Source organism: Carassius auratus, chromosome 20, assembly GCF_003368295.1.
Source record: "Carassius auratus strain Wakin chromosome 20, ASM336829v1, whole genome shotgun sequence".
NCBI classification, from domain to species: domain Eukaryota; kingdom Metazoa; phylum Chordata; class Actinopteri; order Cypriniformes; family Cyprinidae; genus Carassius; species Carassius auratus.
The window spans coordinates 10,623,293-10,645,937 of NC_039262.1; the positions used below are offsets into that span (position 1 = coordinate 10,623,293).

Below are 22,645 nucleotides of genomic sequence, written 5' to 3' on the forward strand. Positions count from 1 at the left end.
TTGGTTCGGTCTCTTCCGAGTTAAAAGCATAGACAGTAAAAGAAATGGACACAGCGACCCCATTGGAACTCAATTGAGACAAATGAAGCCCGGTTTTAGCGTTTTTTAGCACTTCCCTTTCTGACGCGCAGACTCAAACGAAGCTTGACGACGTCAGCAACCTGTCTGACAGATGTAAATCTTCTAGTAGCTGTGTGTGCAAACTGCCATCGTTAATCTTGCAGAGACGGCGAGCTTGAGCGGGGAGTTCTTTGTCGTGAGTGAGCAGGAGTAAGTATTCGGATTAATTATTTTGTATAGTATTTTAAAATTTAACGCCAGTACGCCATATTAAGTTAATTGCCTGCGAGCTTCTCCTCCTGTCTGTACGGTAATGCGACAGAGAGCCGAGTGGTTATGACGCAATCGTTAGCCTATTTTTTACAAAAACTGTTTATACGGGGCCATAATGTAACATAGAAGGTAATGGAGCCCTTTATACATTTCCGTGTATCTTTAGAAATAAATAATGGACAAACAGAGTCTTTAAACGCCTCAGATGTAAAGTTATTCGCTGTCAAAGTGACGCCAAAATGAATGGGAGTCAATGGGAATGCTAACGCAAGTGAAGTTCTGCTAAAAGATGGCAGCCCCCACCCGACTTCAACTTCTGGTCGAGTTCCTTGCCCCTTGGTTAAAAGCCATAGACAGTAAAAGAAAAAAAGCTGATTTCTCATGAACTAGCAGACCTCGTAAGTCCCGCCCCTCTCTCGTACAGTTCGCCTGGTCGTCATGGAGACGGTGTGAGAGCGAGGCCGCTGGTGGAGCTCACAGCTCTTTCCTACAGTAGGGAGGTACTACGCTCACTCTTCTCCGTAGACGGTTGTTGAGACCGAGAAGGGCCGTCAGAATCCTCGAATACAGGCGATCCCATCATAAACCGCGTTTACAGTAACCTTGGGACTTCCATCCATTCGACGCAGCTCCATGGTGACCCGATACTGATTTTTAAAGAGGAGGGCATTCACTGGTAAGATCTCTTTTTTGCGTTGTGAAGGTTAGTTCACGTTAGCTGAGCTAACATGGTTAGCCTAAACGGAGTCTTTAGGATCTGAACCAATTGATATCGCAAAAGCTAACAATTATCGATAGCCAAATGATTCAGCCTGTGTAACGTTAACGTACTTAAAAATAGCAATAGTTGTTCGGCAAGGTATTGGTTGTTAAAGGACTTTAAAATTCACAGCCATTTAGCTCGCTAGTGAATCCTAATCCAATCAAAACCACTGTTCCGGTTAAATGGAAAGGTATTTTTAATCAATGCTGATGACGATTATTTGTTGTATAAATTAATCAGATCGCCGTTACGTAATTATCCTGAGAGGTTCATGTGGAAATGTGATTTTTAATTAGTATGTCATAACGCGATTACAAAAGTCGCCAGTCCGGCGATGCGGACAAAGCCTGTTGTTAGCTTCCCATTACCCATAGGCTTCCATTTTACTTCCCTTATCTGCTAAATATATGTTGTATGTATATTATCAAACAGCTGATTTTGTTTTAGATGTATGGACAAGTATAGGTTAATTGTTGTCATTGTGTTACAGTATTATTTCGGTCAGTGGTGGACCTTAAATATCGTCGTTGTAGTATTTTGTATTTGAGTCAACCGGTTTTTTTCGTGTAAATTTCCAGAGAGTTTTAGTCGGCGTATAACTGTTATATAAATTCCGTTTTATTTATTCGTTTTGCAAAAACTACATGTCGAAACGTACAAACGCACACAAAGCACTCCGTTGTAAACACTCTAAGTTGCAAGAGGACTTGCAGAAAAAAACCTTGTTATCTAAAAGTTAGAAACAACCTCAAAGTGCATTACTTTAGGAAACCTAACCGCGATTATTAGTGATGCCTCGCTTTCTTTTTGTTTGTTTTAATAAGTCAAAAGTGTTGCGTTCACAGTAGTTACAGGACACACTCTGTTCTCTTTGTTGTGCTCGTTCTGCTCTCGGAACAGTTGCACGTGTCCGCGCGTGTGACTTTTAAGTCCGGACATACTGGGGCTTATTTCTCTCTTACATAGAATAACTACATTACCATGTCCCTCAGCACACTCCACCTCCAAATACCTGGCCTCTTTTATCAAATAAAAATGTGGTGCACATTTTTGTAGTGAGGCAATAATGACATTTCTTGTCGTTAATACAAGATTGGTGTCATCTGCCTACCAGTAATTTCTTTATTATAGCCTAATTCGCTGGTGTCTCTGGTTTGGAGCCAGCATGCATTGGTTCTTGTCTTGATTTTGTACTATTTGTAAACCAACACCTTTTTCCAAGTACATATCTTTACTAGAGTTTGCTTGACTTGACTTGTTGAAACTTGATCAGGAGGTTGTTTCAATGTGATATCATTTATAGCAACCTGATATCAACTTCCCTTCACAAACTCTTATTGGTCCCCTTCTTCCTCATTGCCTTTTGTGTGCAAAGGTGTAGATAAAGGAACTGTGTGGGCCATAATATGCTTAACAAAGGGCTGTTTATTTACTGTCATGCAGCCTGGACACTTTTTGCCATTTTGTTTCTTTCTTTCAGCTTTTTTTCTCTTCCATCTCTTACTAAACTCCAGACAGCTGGAAGGGCTCTGCATTTTCATATTTCTCACTCAAACCCTTTTACGTTAAAACCTGGAGGCAGCTCTGGTATGATAAAGCAGGAACTGTGGTGCCACGTTTCTTTTGGCATCTGGCCTGTCTTGTCATTTTACGCTTTAAAATGTGGTCAAAAATGTTTTTGTTTTTTTTACCACAAAGTGGTAAAGAATGGCTTTCAAGTACAAATCAGATTTCTTAAAGGGATAGGTCACACAAAAATGGCATCAAGTGCGCACCCTCTTGTTGTTCAAAACCAACAGGATGTTTGCAAATGCGTATGAAGATATTTCTTCTTCACTATTGAAAGTCCATTCCACCAAAACTTTGATGGTTCAAAAAGTTAATAAAGAGATCATAAAAAAAAAACATGTTTAATCGAAAGCCATCAAGAATGTAGACTTTGATTAAACCGATTGATTCACAAAGAATTCTTTTACGATCTTTTACGAAAAAGAAATGTGTCATGTTTACAAGTATGTGAAATATTCAGGGCATAGAATCTTTCAAATATGTTCAAGAGTTTTACACACCGGTCTGTTATTGTTGGGATATTTCCATGCCACTAAACATGACGCGGCACAAAACAAAACATGATTGGTTGCTTTACCTGTCAGTCATATGGCCTCTTGGGCAGGCCTTGGCCATTCAAAGGTTCCCAGACCTTCTGCCATCAGTCTGAAGGTCTGGCTACTATGTTAGACTAAATATTAACTATAGTCTTACTGCTTTTGGAACAACATAAGGGCGAGTGAATGGTGGCTGAATTTTCATTTTTAGGGTGAATTAGATCTTTACATCCACAATGGAGTTGTTTGGTGCACTTTATAAATGCTTGGTTCTTATACAGCATGTGATATGGTCATTTATCTCTTTTTGAAAATATTTTCAAGCAGATGTTGTTGAATATTTGTGCGCCGTGTCAGTCGATACGCTTACTCGGGATGCCATCTTTACAACACCTTAGTCACTTTGATTGAATCCAGACTGAATTGCAGTTTTGCCACTCTGGGATCGTGTTGGCACTGAGCAGTTTGTTGCAGAATGTTCTTCTGCTCCAGTCTGTTTGGTACATGAGGCAGCAGGCAAGCTTTTCTCTGCCAGTGGGATGTGCGTCACACTCCTTGTGCTCCTTGGACACCCTAGTGCTTCTCTCCAGTGAGGAGGGGAAAGGTGTGGCGGCAGTGGCAGATTGGCCTCATGTGGGAGCAGTAGCTGCAGCCTCAGCATCCTGTTTGTTCCTGGGACTCATGCACCCCATGTTCTTGAGCTTTATCTGCCTTCAGCACACACGTACGTATCTTGTTTTGGAGGAATGCTGACAAATGGTTTGTGCTCACTTAGCAGCACTGTTGCACCTGCTCTCATTTGTGTAATGGCCACACACTTGTTTTTTTCCCTAAGTAAAAAGTAATGTGATTCTAACACTCTCCAATATTGTATTTGCTAATAGGCTTTGTATGTAATGTAAACACCACCATACATCACATGGATACCCTGCAGAATCTGTTCTGTGTTTTTGTTGATTATCAGTATAAAATGTAGGATGTATTGTGATATGAGCAATTCAGTTCCTCATGGTTTCTCAGTTCTCACGCCGTCCATGTGAGGTAGTTTCGAGAACCATGATGTTTTGAAACTTATATTATTTTTGTTCCATTGAGCTTCAATTGAAAACACTGCTTATAACTTCTATATGCTCTGTTTTTCACACATTAAAAACTATTGTCGGGATAAAATTGTGGAATTTTGTGAAATTTATTTAAATATGATTTTTTTTTTAAAAGGAACAGTTTTGAGAAACTTTTTAGTTTTTTGTTGATACTTTAGAAAAAGGTTTTAACCAAGTAAATCCAAATTTAGTCTTCAGTCTAGGTTTTTAGAAAGTAATAGTCTTAAATCTCTTTAGTTTTATTTGTGAATAACTAAACCTGGCACTCGCCATGAACATAGTCCTAAAAAAAAACATTGCAAAATTTGAAAAATGTGAGTAAAAACAATACAGGCAATGAATTAACAAAGGTTAAAAGACTAAATCCTGTTTTATTTGTGGTTTAAAATACTTAAAACTTTTATTTTGAAATATGTAAAATGCATTTTCTTGTAAGGTAAACAGTATTTATGGTCATAAAATATAATGTAGCCCACTTTTGTCATCTGTGACAGAAAGATTTAGATTCTTGGTTTAAGACTTGTTATATGAAATCTACTTGATTTTAAGTGAATATCAGCGCAAATTCCATGTGAGCATTGTAAAGGCCTCATAAATGTTTTGTTTTATTACACTAACTACTACGTGTGTGTTTCTGTGGCTAGGTTCAGCCGGAGAGGATTCTTGCTGCACAAGCAGGGCTGAAAGATGTGCAATGGAATGGTAGCGTGTGAGACAAGAGCCTCGCTCGCTCACAGGGTGGCCGCCACATCCCTTCTGCTCCTCCTCCTTGGCATGCTCCCCACAGGCCAAGCTTCAGGTGAGATTATTCACAAAAACCTCCTCCATATTCCTCCTACGCCTCAACCTTCCACTGCCATCCACTCTGACACTGATATTTAAGATGCTGACAACTGCCTCATTGATTTCATAGGATGTAACATGTCCTTAGATTATGAAATATGTGAAGTAACTTGCAGGAATGGAGGTGTCAGGCAATGTTTTTCAATGAATTATGTTGAATTCAGTTTCTGCATAATTCTGAGTCACAGATGGTTTTTAGTGGGTTTTGTCTGTTGGCATCTATGATTCCTGATGTCAAAGACAAAGGTTTTTGTTCTTTTGTATGTGTCACTCTCAGTGCTCTGATAACAGAAATAACCGTTGGTCTTAAGCTTCCGGATGGAATAAAATGAGCATCATTTCTTTGTTTTCAGTCGAGCATCTGGGAGGTGTTAGTGGGGGATGGGCTCTCTCTCTCTCTCTCTCTCTCTCTGTGTATCTCTTTCAATCGCCACTGAGGGTTTGTGTGCGTCTGTTGCCCCTTTTTCTGTGTGAGTCTCATACAGCATCTCCCTCACTAACATAGCTCTATATCTTGCTTTTCATGGCAGATTTAGCTTGAGAACAAAAACAGATGTCCATGTTGACAGGCAGTTGAAGTGTTGTTTAAAAGACGAGGTGTGTTTGTGACCTTGGGCACTTGTGTGTGTTTTTATAAAGCTCAAGTTATTCTGTAGCCCTGTGAGATTTTATTTGATCTTTCTGAGAAGGACAAGTGAATTTGTGGTTCGGCATTTTATGTTTGTAGACCTTTCGGCCACCAAAAACAACAACATTAAATACACCAAAGTAGTTTTGCTACAGTACTGGAATTTCTAATTTTGATACAGTACTTTCAAAGATTTTGATATTCAGTACATGACTTTTCCATACCAAAATTGTGTATAAAAAGATCAGTTTCCAAGTTAAGAAAATTCATTAGGAGCTTTCGCACCATGTAGTTTGAGGAACTAGCCAGTAGGGTAGCTTCTAGAGAACCACTTTCTGCCTTGGACCCTTTTTCTGGTTGCATTGGCACCGGCAGTGTGAACTCTGAAGCAACTGACAGCAACGTCTGTATTCACGGCATTTACAAACGTGGGTTTGGTGATAACGAGATGGAATGAACACTGACTGAACATCTGATGCATAAGCCACACAAAATTCAAAGTGATCATCGGATGAAAGTGAAGGTGAGAAAGTGACGTGACATACAGCCAAGTATGGTGACCCATACTCAGAATTCGTGCTCTGTATTTAACCCATCCAAAGTGCATACACACAGCAGTGAACACACACATACACACACCATGAACACACACCCGGAGCAGTGGGCAGCAATTTATGCTGCAGTGGCCGGGGAGCAGTTGGGGGTTCAGTGCCTTGCTCAAGGGCACTTAAGTTATGGTATTGTCTGCCCGAGACTCAAACCCACAACCTTAGGGTTAGGAGTCAAACACTCTAATCACGAAGCCACGACTTCCCCACTTTCCCATAGATTAGTTGAAATCTAAATGATTTCAGAGAGCAGCTCAATGCATGTTGCATTGTTTAACATTCCACCTGAAAAGAAAGATACTGTGAAGCCAAACCCCTTCATGGAAAAAGAAAGCTATCATGTTTACAACTGTGACAATCAGAGTTTATCAGGATCAACTAAACTCAGATTTTCAGAAGTATGTGAACTATGTAAAGTTCGCGGCATATTCCCTTTAAAATATGTCTAAGAGTTTGTTATTGTGGAGACATTTCCACACCCCTAAACTTGACATGGCACAAAAAAAAGTGATTGGTTGCTTTACCTGTCAGTCATATGGACTGTTCTTGGCTATTCAAAACAGCCAAAGGTTCCCAGACCTTCAGCCATCAGTCTGAAGGTCTGGCTATGCGAGACTAATTTAGTTCCCCCAAACGGAGTCCCTAGAACTAAAACAGTTCCTAGTTCCTCAGGTAAGAGCAAAAAGTGGTTTTTTTTGCCAATAGTTCCGATGTGAAAACACCCCTTATGACTATGGCCAGAAGCAAATTATGAAATGAAATGGAGTACGTGGATGCTCCCAATCCCATCCGAACTGAAAAATAATCCAGTCTGAACAGCACTTAACTCTCCATTCCCAAAACCACACGGCATCTGCACTATTTCCCCTGAACAACACGTGAACGCAGCTCAACAGGCAAATGAGTGTCTCTTGCCTTATGTAATGAGTCACTGAGAGCACTAAGCCTGGTGAATAAATGATAGAGATTGAGGGATGGTGGAATTGGGCTGGACCATTGATCCCAAGCGACCACATTCTCATATTGATTCAGCACCACAGAGTCAAGCCAGGGACAAAAGTGTCCCAACTGATCCCAAGTAGTGTGTGTGTGTGTGTGTGTGTGTGCATGGATGTATGGCTGCTCACACGTGTTTGGCATGGATCTAGTACACCGGCTGAATGCTACATTTTTAGTCCTCCCACACACTGAGCAACGGACAGAAGGGATGATTTTTCAAGGTCATCCAATGAAAGTCTGTCGATGATACTGCGCCATATTTTGGCAGTTATTTTCAGTGTCCACCTAAGCACCCCTTTTCTTTCTGTCCATCTTATCTTCAGTGTGCATATATGTGTATATATATATTTATATGTATATGTATATGTATATATGTATGTATATATATATATGTGTGTGTGTGTGTGTATGTGTATGTATATATAATGTTGAATTAGTTATACAATATAATTTGTTAAGTTTTGTATGATTTGCTCATGCCCCCCTGATGGCTAGTTTTCATAGATAATCATGGTGATGTTTTACCTACTAATCTTACTTTTTTGTACAGAATTAATTCAACCGAAATCATCAGTTAGCACATTATTATTCATTTTTATGAGAAAGGATTGATAATTTCTCCATTAAGTGGTTGAAGGTTCCCTTAGGCGGGGCTTTAGTGGGCATAAATGCATCAAATCACTTGAAGTCCTGTGATCTGTATCGGTCTGGACTGTTGTAGAACTTGTTAAGGGAAACTTGTTGAAGGCTTCAGAGTATTGAAAGAGGAACCTGAATCAGATGTGTGACGACAAAGATCTATTGATAAAATTGTTGGTGCTTCACACAAAACAAAGAATCATATTATACAGCATGGCCACGACAATGTAAACACCCACTTTGATTAATAGGTTTTGCTATTCCAGTAAAGACATCAATGCATGTACATGGGAGCGCATCCCTACAGCAATGTTCCTATAATACCTATAATTTGTGCTGTTTGGGTCTGCACATTCTTTTGGCCATGTAGAATCTCGATTGGCTGGTCATCAATGTCAAGACAGGTCCTGCAGTTTGCCGATTGCAACTTTACAGTGAACCTCTTAAAACATTCACTGTACTTCTTACAAGGCAAAGCACCTAGATAGTGATTGTGTAACATTTAAGCATCCACAAAGCTTGGAGATGCAGGGAGGGGCCAGATCCTATCTTACTTATAAAATTATGTTATTTAGAATTCTTTTTCAGAAGCCTTGCTATTGCATCGTTTCATTTACATGTATAGTGAACAAAAACAAACCAGAGGAAGTAGCACAGGAAGGCAAAAAAAAAAAAAAAACTTACTGTGCTCAGAGGCTGATCTTAGGGTTTCTGTAGCTTGACTCAGCCCACACTATTTCAGAGTGTGGATGAAAAGCAGCTCCCTGAAGGCACACTGTTTTTAGCACTAGGCACTTTGTGAGCTAGAGGAATTTCCCATGTTACTCACTTTTTACTCTGATTTGTCACTATACCGCTTCCATATGTTATCTAGTGTTAATTCTCACTTCAGTAAAGACTGGATACAAACCATTATGACATTGGATGAGGTGCTAGCATAGCATAGACAAATAGGCATTGTGAATAACCAAAAAAAGCAGAAATAATTGGAATTTTCCAACACAAATTGTTTAATGGTGATTGATTCTTTTAAGGTGCTTTCATGTGCATGCTAAAAACATTAACTGTATCACTTGGCTTGTTTAAAAGTCTGAGGTAAAGTAAAATATTAAACTTTAAAAATATTAAAAGTCTCTTGAGGTCCCCAAGGCTGCATTTATTAAATCCAAAATACAATAAAAATACAGTTATAATCATTGTTGAAAACAAATGTGCTGCTTAATATTTTGATGGAAATCTTTTACATTGTAAATGCCTCATTTTTCCTTTTTATCCATTAAATGCATCCTTGTTAAATAAGTGTTATTTTCTTTCAAATGTAAACAAAAAAACAAAAAACTTGCTGACCTTTTACCTAACTTTTAAACTGTAGTGTAGATCAAATTATTAATTTGCGTCAGGACGTGGTTTGTGTGGGTTTGAGATGTTTGCAAATTAGCCCTTGTACTTACTATTATGACCTGATGGTAAATTTCCCAGTAAAAGTGATGTTTGCTTGAGGCACATTATATGACTAAAATGAGAACTGTGAACTTATAAACTGAACTGAAATTATAAACTTTACATTCCTCAAGTTTTGGTTCTGTTACGTTGTAATGCAACTTTAAACAAGTTACGGCACAGACTTGATTCTTCTTTGGAAAATCCATGTGAAGCAGATGTGTAGATGTCTGCTTCCCTTTCATAACTCAGACTGAGTGTTATGTTTTTTCCACTTATGGTTTCATACGGTAGTTCTCTAGGTTCTTTAACTTAGTTTTCTGCTCTAATATGTTGTCCAGCGTCTGGGAAATGGCTAAGGCCCTGCAGACTGCCAGACATCAATACATTGCATCAACGGCTGCAACCACTATTGTTAATCTTTGCTTGAAGAATTTTAGGCTTAATTTTTTTATCTTGTTAACAAAATAGCACAATTGCTAATGTGCTTTCTAGACCTTGCTTATTTTAATACCACAAGTTTAGCAGATGTTCTGTCCCTAAATTTTATATCGAATATTTTAGAGGATGTTAGTGTGGGTGTCAAAGCATTTGAGTTGTTTTCCTTACGCTAAGTGTTCATGAAAGCAACTAGGAATTATATGAATCACAGGGCTTATGTTATTTGTTTTCTTTGTGGAAAATTACAGCATTCAAAAACTTTGAGGACCTGCAATTGCACAGGACATAGGTTGTTGCTTTTGTGATTTTAAAATTCAGAAGGCTGTTAGCAAAGCCAGTCTTTCGGCCGTCATATAGTCTCTTTAAACTAGTGTGGACAAGTAAGGTCTATTTGCATAACTGAAAAAAAAAACTAACAAGAGCTGATGGTGCCATTTGTGATGTGTTTGATAATACAGCTAGCTTAGCTTTTAGCTTTCAGTCATACTAGTTTTCAACATGGAGGAATTCTATTACACTTCTTGAAAAGAGTGATCGGTTTCGTATTTACCCTACGTGTCTCTCTACACCCTGGTCAAACACGATGGCACGATTGAGTTCATACTCTCTATTTTTATCTTTGACCTATTTATTTTTCATGTACACTTGTTTGTAGCTTTGTGACTATCAGTGGATATTTCTAATATTCATTACACATCATGGAAATCACTCAGTTTGGCCCACGGGAGCTTATAAAAGCCCATTCTCATCTTGTCGCCTTTAATGACAAAACTCTTTTTGGTGATTCAATTGATACAGAACCCACATCTTGCCTTGTATAGCTCGGCGAGACCGAGTTCCTGATTCACATCAAGTCATTATGAGGAAATATGTGACTTACAGACTGTTCCTCATATGAGGATTAGCCTACAATCTTTCTCAGTAGATGTAAATCGAGTTGTGTATATGCAGAGTATACATTTTGTTGCTTAATTTACTTTATTTCAGTTTCAAACCTGTTTTTCTACATCTGTAAAAAAAACTGGAGAAGTTTTGAAGATTGCACTAGGGCTTTTTCCATGTAATTACAAAGAACAAAGCTTTCAAGCTTCAAATATGTTACAGCAAAGAAAAGCAGCAGCAAAAAAAGTGTCATGTCATCTGCCTATTTTGTAATGCTGCAAGCGATTTCCTTTGTGCGAAACTTTCGATTCATAAGCTGCTATAAGCACATAACAAGTCTAGTGAACAGTAAAACTATTTTCACTACAAACATGTTTAGAATTATGATAATGAATTAAAACTGGAAAACAAATACCAGTTTGCCAGCACAGAGGACGGTCTTTTATAGTGCTAAAATAACTGGAAGTGGCTGATGCTGGAAGCTTTTGCACATTTAAGTAACAAATGGCCCCACCTGTGCATACATTAAAAATAATGTGAATATCTAATAAAAGTCTGATAACTCTAGATGTGAAACAGACCCAAATTAAGTTGTTTTTCAGTGAAAAACTAGTCATCTGGTGTCTGATTCATGAGCAAATCATTCTGTTTAGTAGGATCTCTTTAGTAAATCGGTTGATCTGGTTCAAAGAACTGGTCTGAATGATTCATTTGTGAATCAGGCATTGCAACATAAGGTGAGTTTTTTTTTTATTTTTTCAGAACTTTTTTATTACATTTCGGCCAGTGTAAATTATTTTAAGGAAGTTTCTATGAGATTGCTGTTACCAGTGTTTTGCATATTGAAAAAACACTTTTTTTTATTTTATTTTTTTATTGGTTTGTGATGTGACTGTATTCTGCCACTGGCGTGAGGTTTAAAAAGTGAAACTATTTGCGTAGATCCTTCTGAGAAAACAACACTCCACCCTTTTTTACTTAGCATTGCCAAAAAAAAAAAACACTTTCAGGCTTGCTTCAAAACAACAACTCACTGCACCATCTGTCTGTGTGGACTGTGTTTGATAGTCGTTCACCATTGACCCTAAGTCACCTAGTCCCGTTTAGGCGAATGCTTTATTCGCACTCATGTTCCTAGTAGCCATTAGCCAGCACAATGGATGTCAGCACCTCTGAGTACAGCTGCTGGCCAAGCATCCAGGCGGCTGACTGGCAGCAGCTTTTGCTCCGACTGCTTGTGTGCACCACAGAGGCTCCAGTCTGTCATTAGCTGTGGGCCGAGTGCATTCCTGGAGTGGGTGAGCCAAGACGCAGCAGATCTCGAACACAAGAGCACTGTGTCTAGAGCCATCCGCTGATAGCAGACACAGCAGGGGCACCGAGTGCCCCCTCTTGCTTTCTATCTCTTCCTTGTTTCCCTTTTTGTACACCGAAGAGGAGTTACTTGTGCCTCACAGCTGTCTGAATAGAATCAGAAGGGTGCAAACACCCATCTGCCACTTTTCACTGTGACAAAGGCTAGAAGAACAATGGAGTCTTCCTCTGTGTCTTCTGTCAGATTGTCTCTCTCGGTTTTCCCTCCCAGTCGATTCTGTTCAAGGAGGACGGGCTGCTTAAATTAGTCAGCTGCCGACCTCGGGCTGTAAAAGGGCATAATAAAGAACACGTGGAGCTTGGGTTAATGCTTTTGTTCTGTCTCGCAGAAGACGGGCTTTATTTGAGGCCCCGCTGCTGTCCACGTCTAACGGCTCTCAGGGTATGATGGGTGCTCCCAAACAAAAAGACACTAAATATATTAGGAATGAATTGCTTTAGAAATTGTGGGTGATATTGACAGCTGTGATTTTATTTACTTTATTACATTTCACTTTTTTAATGGCCAGTAATCAATATTATCTGTTATTTTGGCAAGATATGTCAGTACTTAACTGTATTAGTTTATGGCTTGACATTAGACATTTTACATTGATTTGTAAATGTTTTTTGATATTGGATCTTTAATTTATTTTATTTGTACATTTTAGATTTTTCTTAAATCTCATAATTTTTTTTTTTATACTATTGATTTTGTTTGTCATTTACTCGGATACAAAATAATATCACAGTTTAATAATGTCAACCATTTATTGCTTACCATGAAAATTATAGACTTTTTAAAATATTGGCTATATTTCATTGCATCCCTAATTATAAATTTGTATTGTTTTGTCAGCTGATTGTTCTCTCTCTTCCCCTGATTTCCAGTCTATGTTACTGTGTCTCGGTAAATAAAAAAATATGCACTAAGGAAATATTTAAGAGTACATTTTTTCAACATCTTGGTCGAAGTTTGTTTTGAATCGATAATCATTAATGATTTGGTGGATTCATTTCGAATGGATGAGTCTTTTATCTAGGGAGAGTCTCTTGGAGGATGTCTTGTCAGGGCTCGTTTTGCTCTAGCAGCCAAGTTCATCTATTTCTGCTGTGGTTTTTTTTTTCTTTGGTTATGAGAAATGTGCGTGTGGAAACGTATTCCTCTCCTCTGTCCCTGCAGGAATGACACCCCTTTCGCTGAAACCCGGCTTCCTGCTTGGCCGTGAGAGGCTATGGGTTTGCTTTATCTCTCGCAGTCAGCTTTTCCCATCACAGATATGAAACGCCCCTGCTGTGTTTCCCTTTAACCCTTAGAGTCCATCTCAAAACATATGTGGATACAGTAAACGCACATATATATACACACTCACACATATCAACTCAACCCTCTCTCCCGCCGGCAGCAGGACTCATGTCGTCCAAACCATGTTATGTACACAGAAACATGAGTCCTGTACATACGGATGCCTTCTCTCTCTCATGTAGGGTTTTCTTGCAAGAAGGAAACCACATACTGTTATTAGCCCTTTGAGAACCATTCAAGACATGTTATGTCAAGGTTGGGTCCCATATCTTAGCAGCTGTTGTGCATTTGTATCATAAACCTTGTCAAACTTACAGTGCAATAAACACGTTGGCCGACACCACTGGATATCTCAGGAGGTTTGTGAAGCTGGCTTTGGTGGTTACCGTATTAAGAATTCAATGAACAAACATCTATTATGAATGAATCCCTGCGTGAGGTTAGAGCTGGGCTTTATGACTGTAGAAATGTGTCAGCTGGTATAGACTGGTATAGAAATGTTTCTTGGACAGCACCAAATCAGCTTGTTAGAATGATTTCTACAGACTGAACGGATGCTGAAAATTCAGCTTTGCCATTACAGGAATAAATTGCATTTTTAAAAAGAAATTAAAATAAAATAAATATAAGAAAAGAAAGCAGTTGTCGTAATCACATTTAAAATTGTAATAATATATTGTATTATTACTGATTATATTGTTATTTTGATTAAGTAAATGCTTCCTTGGTAAATATAAAACATTTCCTTCAGAGATATAAAAAAAAAAAATGCCTGTAATGTTAAATCATTTTGTTTTGCTTTGTACATATGGAAGAAGCTTTGTGCTGGGTTTTTATAGATTTTATTTATTTATTATTATTTATTTATTCTTATGTACTGACACCAGACCTCTTCATTTTCAAATGAAATAGTCACTTTCATTTTATGAACTACTTGCGTCTTTGAGGATGAGAAATAGACTTTACCACATGGTTATATAATTATGAAATATTTGGGGGATGTGTTTCCAGTAAAAATAAGTTATGATATACTGTTATTGTGATTATAAAATTAATCATACTCCAATTTAAGATTTTGGTCATACTGCCCATTCTTAATTTAGATTTATAACTGTAAGAGATGAACCCTCCTCCATTTCTACAAATTCCATAAATGGGAAAGAGGAACAAATCCCCCATCTGCCATTTTCTGACAGCTTGCTTACAATCTCAGGGATCTGAATTAGGAGCGATCAGGGGAAAACAATAGAGATGGAAAAACACTTCATCCTATGTAATAAGGAGATCTTCAACAAAAACATATTTAAAAGGGAGACTGTAGGGTCTAATCCACGGCTGGGCCGCCGGGTTTTGGTGTCACTGAGCAGCTGCGCACTGCAGTGGTCAGTAATATGATCCGCTTTAGACCACAGCCATTTGTAATGAAGGATAATTAGAATTTCATTCCACTGTAAATCCCTTTTTTTTTTTTTTTGGGTGCCGCATCGTGGACAGTTGGAGGGTGAAGGCCGTTCAAGACCATGTGTTTGACATTTAGTGTCATTGTTGCGATCTCTCTCCAAACATCCCATTGTCTAAACGGGTCGTATTTCATTCAGATTATCAGTGTTAAGTAGAGTAGGTCAGGGATCCAGTTAAAGGCACATTAGGAAATTGTTTTGTGGTAAATTTGATCTGCTATTAGAGTTAGACAAAATTAACCTAGTTTCTTACAAAACTTCTGCCAGGCAAACAGGTTCATTGGAATTTCAGTCGGAACCTTGGACGTTCTGTTTTCTGGCACACGTGTGGTACTCCTAAGATAGGTATCTATTGTCAAGTGTACAATCAGTTATAGATGTCGTGAAGGCCCGGTCCAACTTGTCATGGCAGGTCTGAGCAGCCGATATTAACAAATGTTCTTCCGCAATTCTGCGATTCTTTCATTTTCCTGATTGATCCTGCCTTTCAGTGACGCACGAACTAACAATGAAATGACAACAAGGGAAAAAAACAGTCTCATGATCAAGTTTCATCTAAACCTCAACTTAAATGTCATATCATTGCGTATCCACTCAGAATCAGACATTTCTGTTTTAAAAAGTGCATTAAAATACAGTTCATAGACTCCAATTTAAAAAAATAAACAACTGCTTACAGATGTTGCACATGTTTGATATAATGGATCGTGAAGCTTTGCATCTGTGGTTCGTATCCTGACTGTTTGTCTGGTGTCAGAACAGAAGAGATAGAGCTGTATGTCCATCCTCTGAGTCCATAATCGGCTGATCGCAGCTTAAGAGCATGTTAAAAGCTCAGATTAGAGAACACAGTGACGGAGGGGGTCTGTCCAAACAGACCCTGTTTGTTTGAGTTGTTTTCTTTCTCTCTGCTGGATAAATGTAATGAGGTGATAAACATGTTTACGTGTTTCACATGATCTTTTGTGTGAATGAAGCTTTGGCTCAGGGGCTCAGGAAATGTGGGGTTTTTTGCATGCGAGAAAGGAGAAAATGAGAGGGGAAAGAGACACCACTGGCTTTATGCCATTAAACCTGAGGGCAGAAATGCATTCTGTTATCCATCTCAAGGCTGGACATTGTATGTGTGTGATCTGGGTGAAGGTTTTGTTAACTTGAGGAGGGATATAATACATATTGCCTTTTTTACATGCCTTTTTCTCTGACACATAATGAATTTTAGAGTTAGGTGCAAATACATTTTGGGGTATTTTAACACTTGAAAATTCCATTGTCAGTCTGTGATGTTAGTTCCCGAATAATCGCAAGTGGAAGTGACAGAAATTATCCACCATGAAGACATAGGCTTTTTATAGTCTTACTTCAAAACATCTTGAACCAGCTTTAAGTTGAAGTGACAATTACTGTTGCTCAGTGAAAGTTCAATGGCAAAATCCCGTCATTTAAGTAGAAATCCTCGCCTTCTGGAGTTTTGCGTTATTGTGATAAAGTTCCCCGTGTAGATTTCACTCACGTTGATGTTGTTGTGTGAATTTGCTGCGCTGACTAACAGAGAGCTGATTGGTTTAAAAATGACTTCTGTGTCACTTATACATTGCTACGTCTGTCACTGACAGTAGGCAATGGACTTTTTTTTGTGACATTTTGCTAAAATTGAGCTTATATGACCATACTTGAACATTGTCATCCATGCACTTTACTTCATTCACAATTATGAGGATTTCAGATTGGATTTGTTGTCTACATAACTGTTGTTTTCAGAGTTGTATTGAAGGACATTAACTGGGCCCAAGGGAAATATGACCTGGTAAATTTTCAGCTAACGGCTGCTCTTTCTCCTCCTGTAGGTTGTCCCAGACCCTCAGTTGTGCCTCATGGCCATGGGAACCTGACGGAAACCAATCGTGGCTCGTTCTCTGTTGGCACGCTGCTACAATACAGCTGCGATCCAGGATACACGCTGGATGGCTACAGCATCATCACCTGCACCGTCTCAGGCCACTGGTCCTCTGATCCACCTCGCTGTGTCAAAAATGACGGTATGTTCAATTTAACCCTCTTCAGCGTCCTCTTCCTGTTTACTTATCAGTTGTATTCTGTTCTAAGAAAGCTAATGCTGTTCACATCATGACGAAAGATTACATTTCTGAGCTGAAAAAACAAATCTGGTTCCTTTTAGGGCTGCACGATGTGTCGTTTAAGCATCGATATCGCGATGTACGAATCCACGGTAGTCACATCGCAGGATGTGCGATGTAGGCTGTCGTAGTTGATTTGTTATTCATTAACTGTAAGGGCCAGCTGCTCCCCGGCCCTTGACGAATGTGATTCGCGGATTAATTGCACAGCTTAACCATCATAGAGTGAAAGTTTATCATTGACAGGACTGAAAACCACATGCAAGTTTAACAGGGCAAAGAGAGAGGGAGCGCGAGAGAGACAGAGTGAGAGAGCGTGAGAGAGACAGAGAGAAAGCGTTTGTGCAAGAGTGACAGAGAGAGAGAGAGAGAGAGAGAGCGCGTGCGAGAGAGAGAGATAGAGCGTGCGCGAGGGAGACAGAGAGAGCGAGCCGTCTTCAAACAACACGAGCGCTGTCTTGGTCTCTCTCCCTCGCGCATATTAATCAATTGACACGATGGTGTCGATGTTTAAATCATTTAAAATGAGAATGTAAGTGTGCTCACCCCATTTTTGTTTGTAAGAAAAAATATCGCAATATATATCGCAAAAAAAAAAAAATATCGCAATGTCATTTTTTCCCAATATTGCGCAGTCCTAGTTCCTATTATTCGCACTGACACAAACGTTTTTTTTTTTTTCCAACAGTTTGTCAACCACCCAGTGTGCCAGAGAACGGAGGATATAACTGCCACCCCTCGCCGTGCCACAGACTGACCCAGGGCACTGTGATTGAGTACTTCTGTGATGAGGGTTACATTTTGAAAGGAGGATACCATTTCCGAACCTGTGACAATGGAGAGTGGAAGTCGCCCATGCAGATCAGCTGTCACTCTGTGCAAGGTATGTCACACAGCAGCAAGAGCTTGATCCACAAACTCAGCCATCTTGTCACATACGGATCGCTTTCCTTCTTATTACCAGACTAAGAACGGAGAATCATTGTACATTTGGTAAATTACTGTAATGTAGGTATGTACAAACTACTCGAGTGATTTCATTACAGTGTCAGAAAATGTAGTTCAAAGAAAGCTGAATTCTAAGCATCAACCATCATATGTGAGTATTTTGGGTACTCAGTCACTGGATGGGAGTTAAAAGTTTAAAGACACTTGAGTACTCTTTGTTTAAATTTAAACGTTTGGATCTATTTGTATTAGTTTATTGAAGTTATCTCTACTAAAAAACACTAAACCAGGCCAAGGTTGTTTTTAGCTCTTTGGCCATCTGGTTTACCCAGCATGACCTGCTAAAATTACCCCCTCTAAAACCATTAAAAAAAGCTAGATTTAAACAGTGTGGCCAGGCTGGTTGTCCAGCTAACCACCTTAGGCTGGTTTAAGTTGGCTTTTTCAACTATACCTAGTTTTATATCTCCACAAACCTTCTTTGTTTCTTTGGCATTACACACGGCAGTGAATCAAACAAAGTGTTTCTCTTCCAGGTGAGGAGCAGCAGTCCCAGCTGCCCATGCCGGCTCTGTCTATCGTAGCTTCCACTGCCAGCTCGGTGGTCCTCATCCTGCTGCTGGTCGTGCTGTTCGTTTTGCTTCAGCCCAAACTCAAGTCCTTCCACCACAGCCGGTGAGGCCCTGTCTCATTTTTACTGAGCACTTAAAAGAACAGCAGCAAAAAGGCCTATTTAATTCCAAAAATAAGTGAGAGGATGGAAATGGTGATGAAAACCTAACCTATTTTGACGTTATAAGAAGGCTTCAGGAGAATATAAACGTGTCCTTTGGCACCAATGCATGCAAATCTTTTGAGAACATAAATGTACTGTACTAATGTTAGTATCATGCAGATTTAAAGTCGATCGTAATTCCGACTGTTGGACATGGATAAATATGGCATCTGCCCTTCGGTGCTGTTGTTCCTGTATTTTGCTGTTGCGTAATCAGCTCACTGTGATGTAAGCCGAAGATCAGGCAGGTCTTATTTTTATTCCTATATCTGTCCTTCTCTGTCTCAAAGCAGCCGGGAGCAGGGTGTGTCAGGACAACCTACCTCCATCATGGTGGAGGGCGTTCAGGTCTCGCTGCCCTCCTACGAAGAGGCAGTGTATGGTGCAGGCGGTGGTTCTGTGCCCCCTCCTGAGTCTCGGGTACAGATCGTGCTTTCGGAGGGCCCTCAGGCCGAGGGTTTGAATGAACCTCTCGAACAGGCTCAGGCGAGTTACAGTTTTCCCTCCACCTCGACGGCTGCGTCCTCGTGTCACGCAGAGACTGTGTTGGTTCACCAGGTGCCCTCTTCCTCCTCTCCATCCTCCTCATCCTCTCCCTCCTGGGCTGCAGAGCAGCCTGGTGCCGCTGCGCCTCTCTACCGCAGACACAGCAGCGAGAGCAGCGATCAGCACAGCTTGCTCTCAGTCACCTCTGCTGAAGACTATGGCGATGGTGAGTTCATTTGCAAATCTAGAGCTGATGTGTAGTTTAAAGACATGTCGATGATAATATATATAGAAACCTATGTGGCCAATTCATATTATATCTCTAAGGGTTATTTTAAATTAATGACATGTATTTTTGTGTAAATTTTTATATTAGGATATGTACACTTTTATTATTTTTTTTTTTTTAATCTGAAAAATGTATAATATTATAGTATTGTTTTGGGGCTGTCCCACCACATTATATTTTTCAATCTTAGCTAAAAAAAAAATTATTATGCCTGATATATTTTTCTTTTTTATTAATAATATTTAAACAAGTTTACCTGTCTAAGTATTAAACACTATAGCTGCAAAATACATGTTATTAATTACAATTAGATGATAATTTATATTTTATATATATATATATATATATATATATATATATATATATATATATTATTATTATTGTTTATTTATTTATTTATTTTATTTTATTTTTTTTCCAAGTTATTGTATTTTTGAAAATGCATTTTAAATTTAAAAAAACAACTACATTCTATTTCTTTAGGCTTTTTTTGTATTAAATGATGTAGTAAAATACTAATTTCTTCGCCTAACATCATACTTTCTTCATGTCTTTTCTCCAGATGTTCCATTGCTTAAGGAAGCCTGAGTCTTGTGTGCAGTCGCCCCTCTCTCTGTCATCGCAGGCCAGGACTGTAACCCCTAAAGCTTCTCACCAAACACGTACCCCGCAGCCACCCGTCAGAAAGCAGCAGTAAATAAGATCCGACAGCTGTCCCTCTGCCAACAAATCGCGTGCCCCTGGGCTCTAAAAGCTGCATGGCCCCCGAGGAGTCCAGCGGCTCTCTTCACAGGAAGACCCTTCCACCGGATGACCCCTCAAAGGGATGCGCAAATGCCAGAGTTTAACACGTTGCACCTTTTCTCGCTAGTGATCAGTTGCACTCAAAGGCTTACCTCGTCACGCCGAGGAATCACTAATTACAAATGAATGCATTCAGATTACGTTGTGGACCTCTGCTCCGTCAATGACTGTGACCTCTTGTGAAGGGAAGAGTTCAGCAAGGATTTGCTAAGCCAGGCCCTTTTCTCTTTGATGCTGCATGTTCTGTGCAATTTCTTTTTTTTCTGTTTCGTTCTACGCGCGTACACACAGGAGCACAGCACAATGGAAGCATGACGCATAGCACCATCTCCATCATCTCCTTGTGCGAGACGCAGGGTTGAACCAATCTACATTGTACTGTATTTAAATACATGCTTGCCTTTTTATTTGTCAAGAAGTACCTGTGCTGTGCTCTGTGCGTGCATACGTGTGTGTGTGTGTGTGTTTCTGATGCCTGTGTGACTGTGGCTGTTGTGATTCGAAGAGGGCTGAAGTATCATCTAGGCTTCTTTTCCCCAAAATAGGAAACATTTTCAATACCTCCATTTTCTAATTGAGATGTTATTTAACTAGAATGGATGTTCCTTGTCTGTTTGTCCAAAGTGAGGGAGAGATACTTTGTGTTAGAAGCCGTGAGATTACGGTTCTCATTCAGAGAAATAATTCATCGTTATTTCTTCCTTTTAAAAGCTGGTATATCTCTCTCATGTTTATGTGTTGCACGCACAAGTAAAAAATATTTAATTAGATTTTTGATTGATTTAATCACATGTATGTTCATCTCCAAGAGGACATTTTTGGGTGTTGACTAAGTTCATTACTGGGCTATACCTTAAGAGATTTGACTTGGACTTGGATTTGAGCAAGATTAATACACTTTTAATTAATGAAAATTAAGCCACATGTATTGCATTTGAATGATTTGCTAAACTAGTTGTGGCATGCCTAACATTTTAAAAGATGACTATCAAGGGTAGGAGCTTTCTTTATTAAGTTTTCTTAATTAATCACCTCAGCCATAAAAAAACTAATCATGAATCAGATATTATCAGATGTTAATGCACAACCTTTTTTTTTTTAATATAAATATTTCATTATATATAAATACATATGAAAGATCCAGATAATGGCCTTGTTCTTCACTCAACATGTTCTTTTGGCAAATGTACATTTAAAAAAAACCAATGAATTTTGCGTTTTATGTACTTGCCCATCGTCACCTCATGTGTATATCCCCTGTGGTTGACTCAGAATTCTGATGTTTGTCATCATGCATCAAATATATATATATATTTTTACGTGTCTGACTTTGGAGAGAGAGGGCAGTTTGCCTATCTGCACATCCTCAGTTTTGTGTTCCTGGCTTGTTTTTGTAAATTGGATTTACTTTTTTTTTTTTTTCATGCAAACTGAAGGCAAAATATTACTGCTGCCTTAACTTGTACATTTCATACATTTCTCACTTTGTAATCATGTGTTTCTTCAAGCTCACTGGCTTTATGGTAATTTGTCTTCAGTTTCCTTATGGCCTTACTTTTTCTTTTCTATGCATTAAACATTGTCTTGTTTTTCAGACAGGGTTTTACTCCTTTGGAGGATGTGACATAAGATTGTCCACCCATACTTCCCCCAAAAGCTTTTTTTGTTTGTTTGTTTTTCAGTGAACATGAAATATGAACTTTTGAGGTTTTATTTCTCTTGTTTATCAGTTTAAGTTCAAAGGATGTTTTTAAGTTTTAAAAGAACGGACACAAGTAAAAAAAAAAAAAAGGATATCTAGGATGTGTGTGAAACACTGTTGTACAGTGTTTTTCTGCAAATGTAATTTAAGTTGACTCATCCACCCAGCTCCCCATCCCCACTTCTTTTGGTTTTCCCTCTGTACATTGCTGTGGGTGTGAAGATAGTATTTTAATATTTGTATAAAGTTTAATTTAATTCTACAGTGTGTATATAACTATTTCTAATTAAAGCTTTCATTTGAAGTGCTCTAAAGGTGTATTTATTTTGGTGATTCTTACGCTTGTCATGTTGTTGTTCACTCTATAAATACATTTATAGTTATATATTACATCCGTGCTGTCATATGACATAATAGATTCCTTTGTATTGAGGGTAAAGTGCGGATACCGTTGGTAAATAATTAATGTTGTGCGTTAACGCCATCTGGTGTTGCGGCTTTATACGTCTCTAGTTCACAGTAGTATGAGAACTCCGACTCATTCCCGCGTTTCGGTTCTTTTGAACAGCTCTTTCAAAGAGCCGATTCAATAGGAACGAT

At 38.9% G+C, this 22,645-nt stretch overlaps 1 protein-coding gene across 2 annotated transcripts; it reads left to right on the forward strand.

Annotated features, from left to right (window-relative positions):
• The first annotated feature begins 781 nt into the window (after positions 1 to 781).
• Positions 782 to 22,359, forward strand: LOC113120883 (sushi domain-containing protein 6-like). Of its 2 annotated transcripts, none has more exons than XM_026290995.1 (7): positions 782 to 1,009; positions 4,949 to 5,103; positions 16,751 to 16,942; positions 17,730 to 17,924; positions 18,526 to 18,664; positions 19,055 to 19,476; positions 20,102 to 22,359. In XM_026290995.1, the coding sequence occupies exons 2-7, from the start codon at positions 4,992 to 4,994 to the stop codon at positions 20,125 to 20,127; spliced, it is 1,086 nt and encodes a 361-aa protein (XP_026146780.1). In that variant the 5' UTR covers positions 782 to 1,009; positions 4,949 to 4,991; the 3' UTR covers positions 20,128 to 22,359. The 2 variants fall into 2 exon arrangements, with proteins under 2 accessions (XP_026146780.1, XP_026146781.1); XM_026290996.1 differs by having other exon boundaries at positions 783 to 1,009; positions 19,058 to 19,476.
• The last annotated feature ends 286 nt before the right edge of the window (positions 22,360 to 22,645 follow it).

Excerpts from the sequence above, each read along its gene's own strand:
- LOC113120883 (XM_026290995.1), top strand. The coding sequence starts at position 4,992 with ATGTGCAATGGAATGGTAGCGTGTGAGACAAGAGCCTCGCTCGCTCAC. Across the intron at positions 5,104-16,750 it reads CCCCACAGGCCAAGCTTCAG|GTTGTCCCAGACCCTCAGTT; the intron begins GTGAGATTATTC and ends CTCCTCCTGTAG. Across the intron at positions 16,943-17,729 it reads TCGCTGTGTCAAAAATGACG|TTTGTCAACCACCCAGTGTG; the intron begins GTATGTTCAATT and ends TTTTTCCAACAG.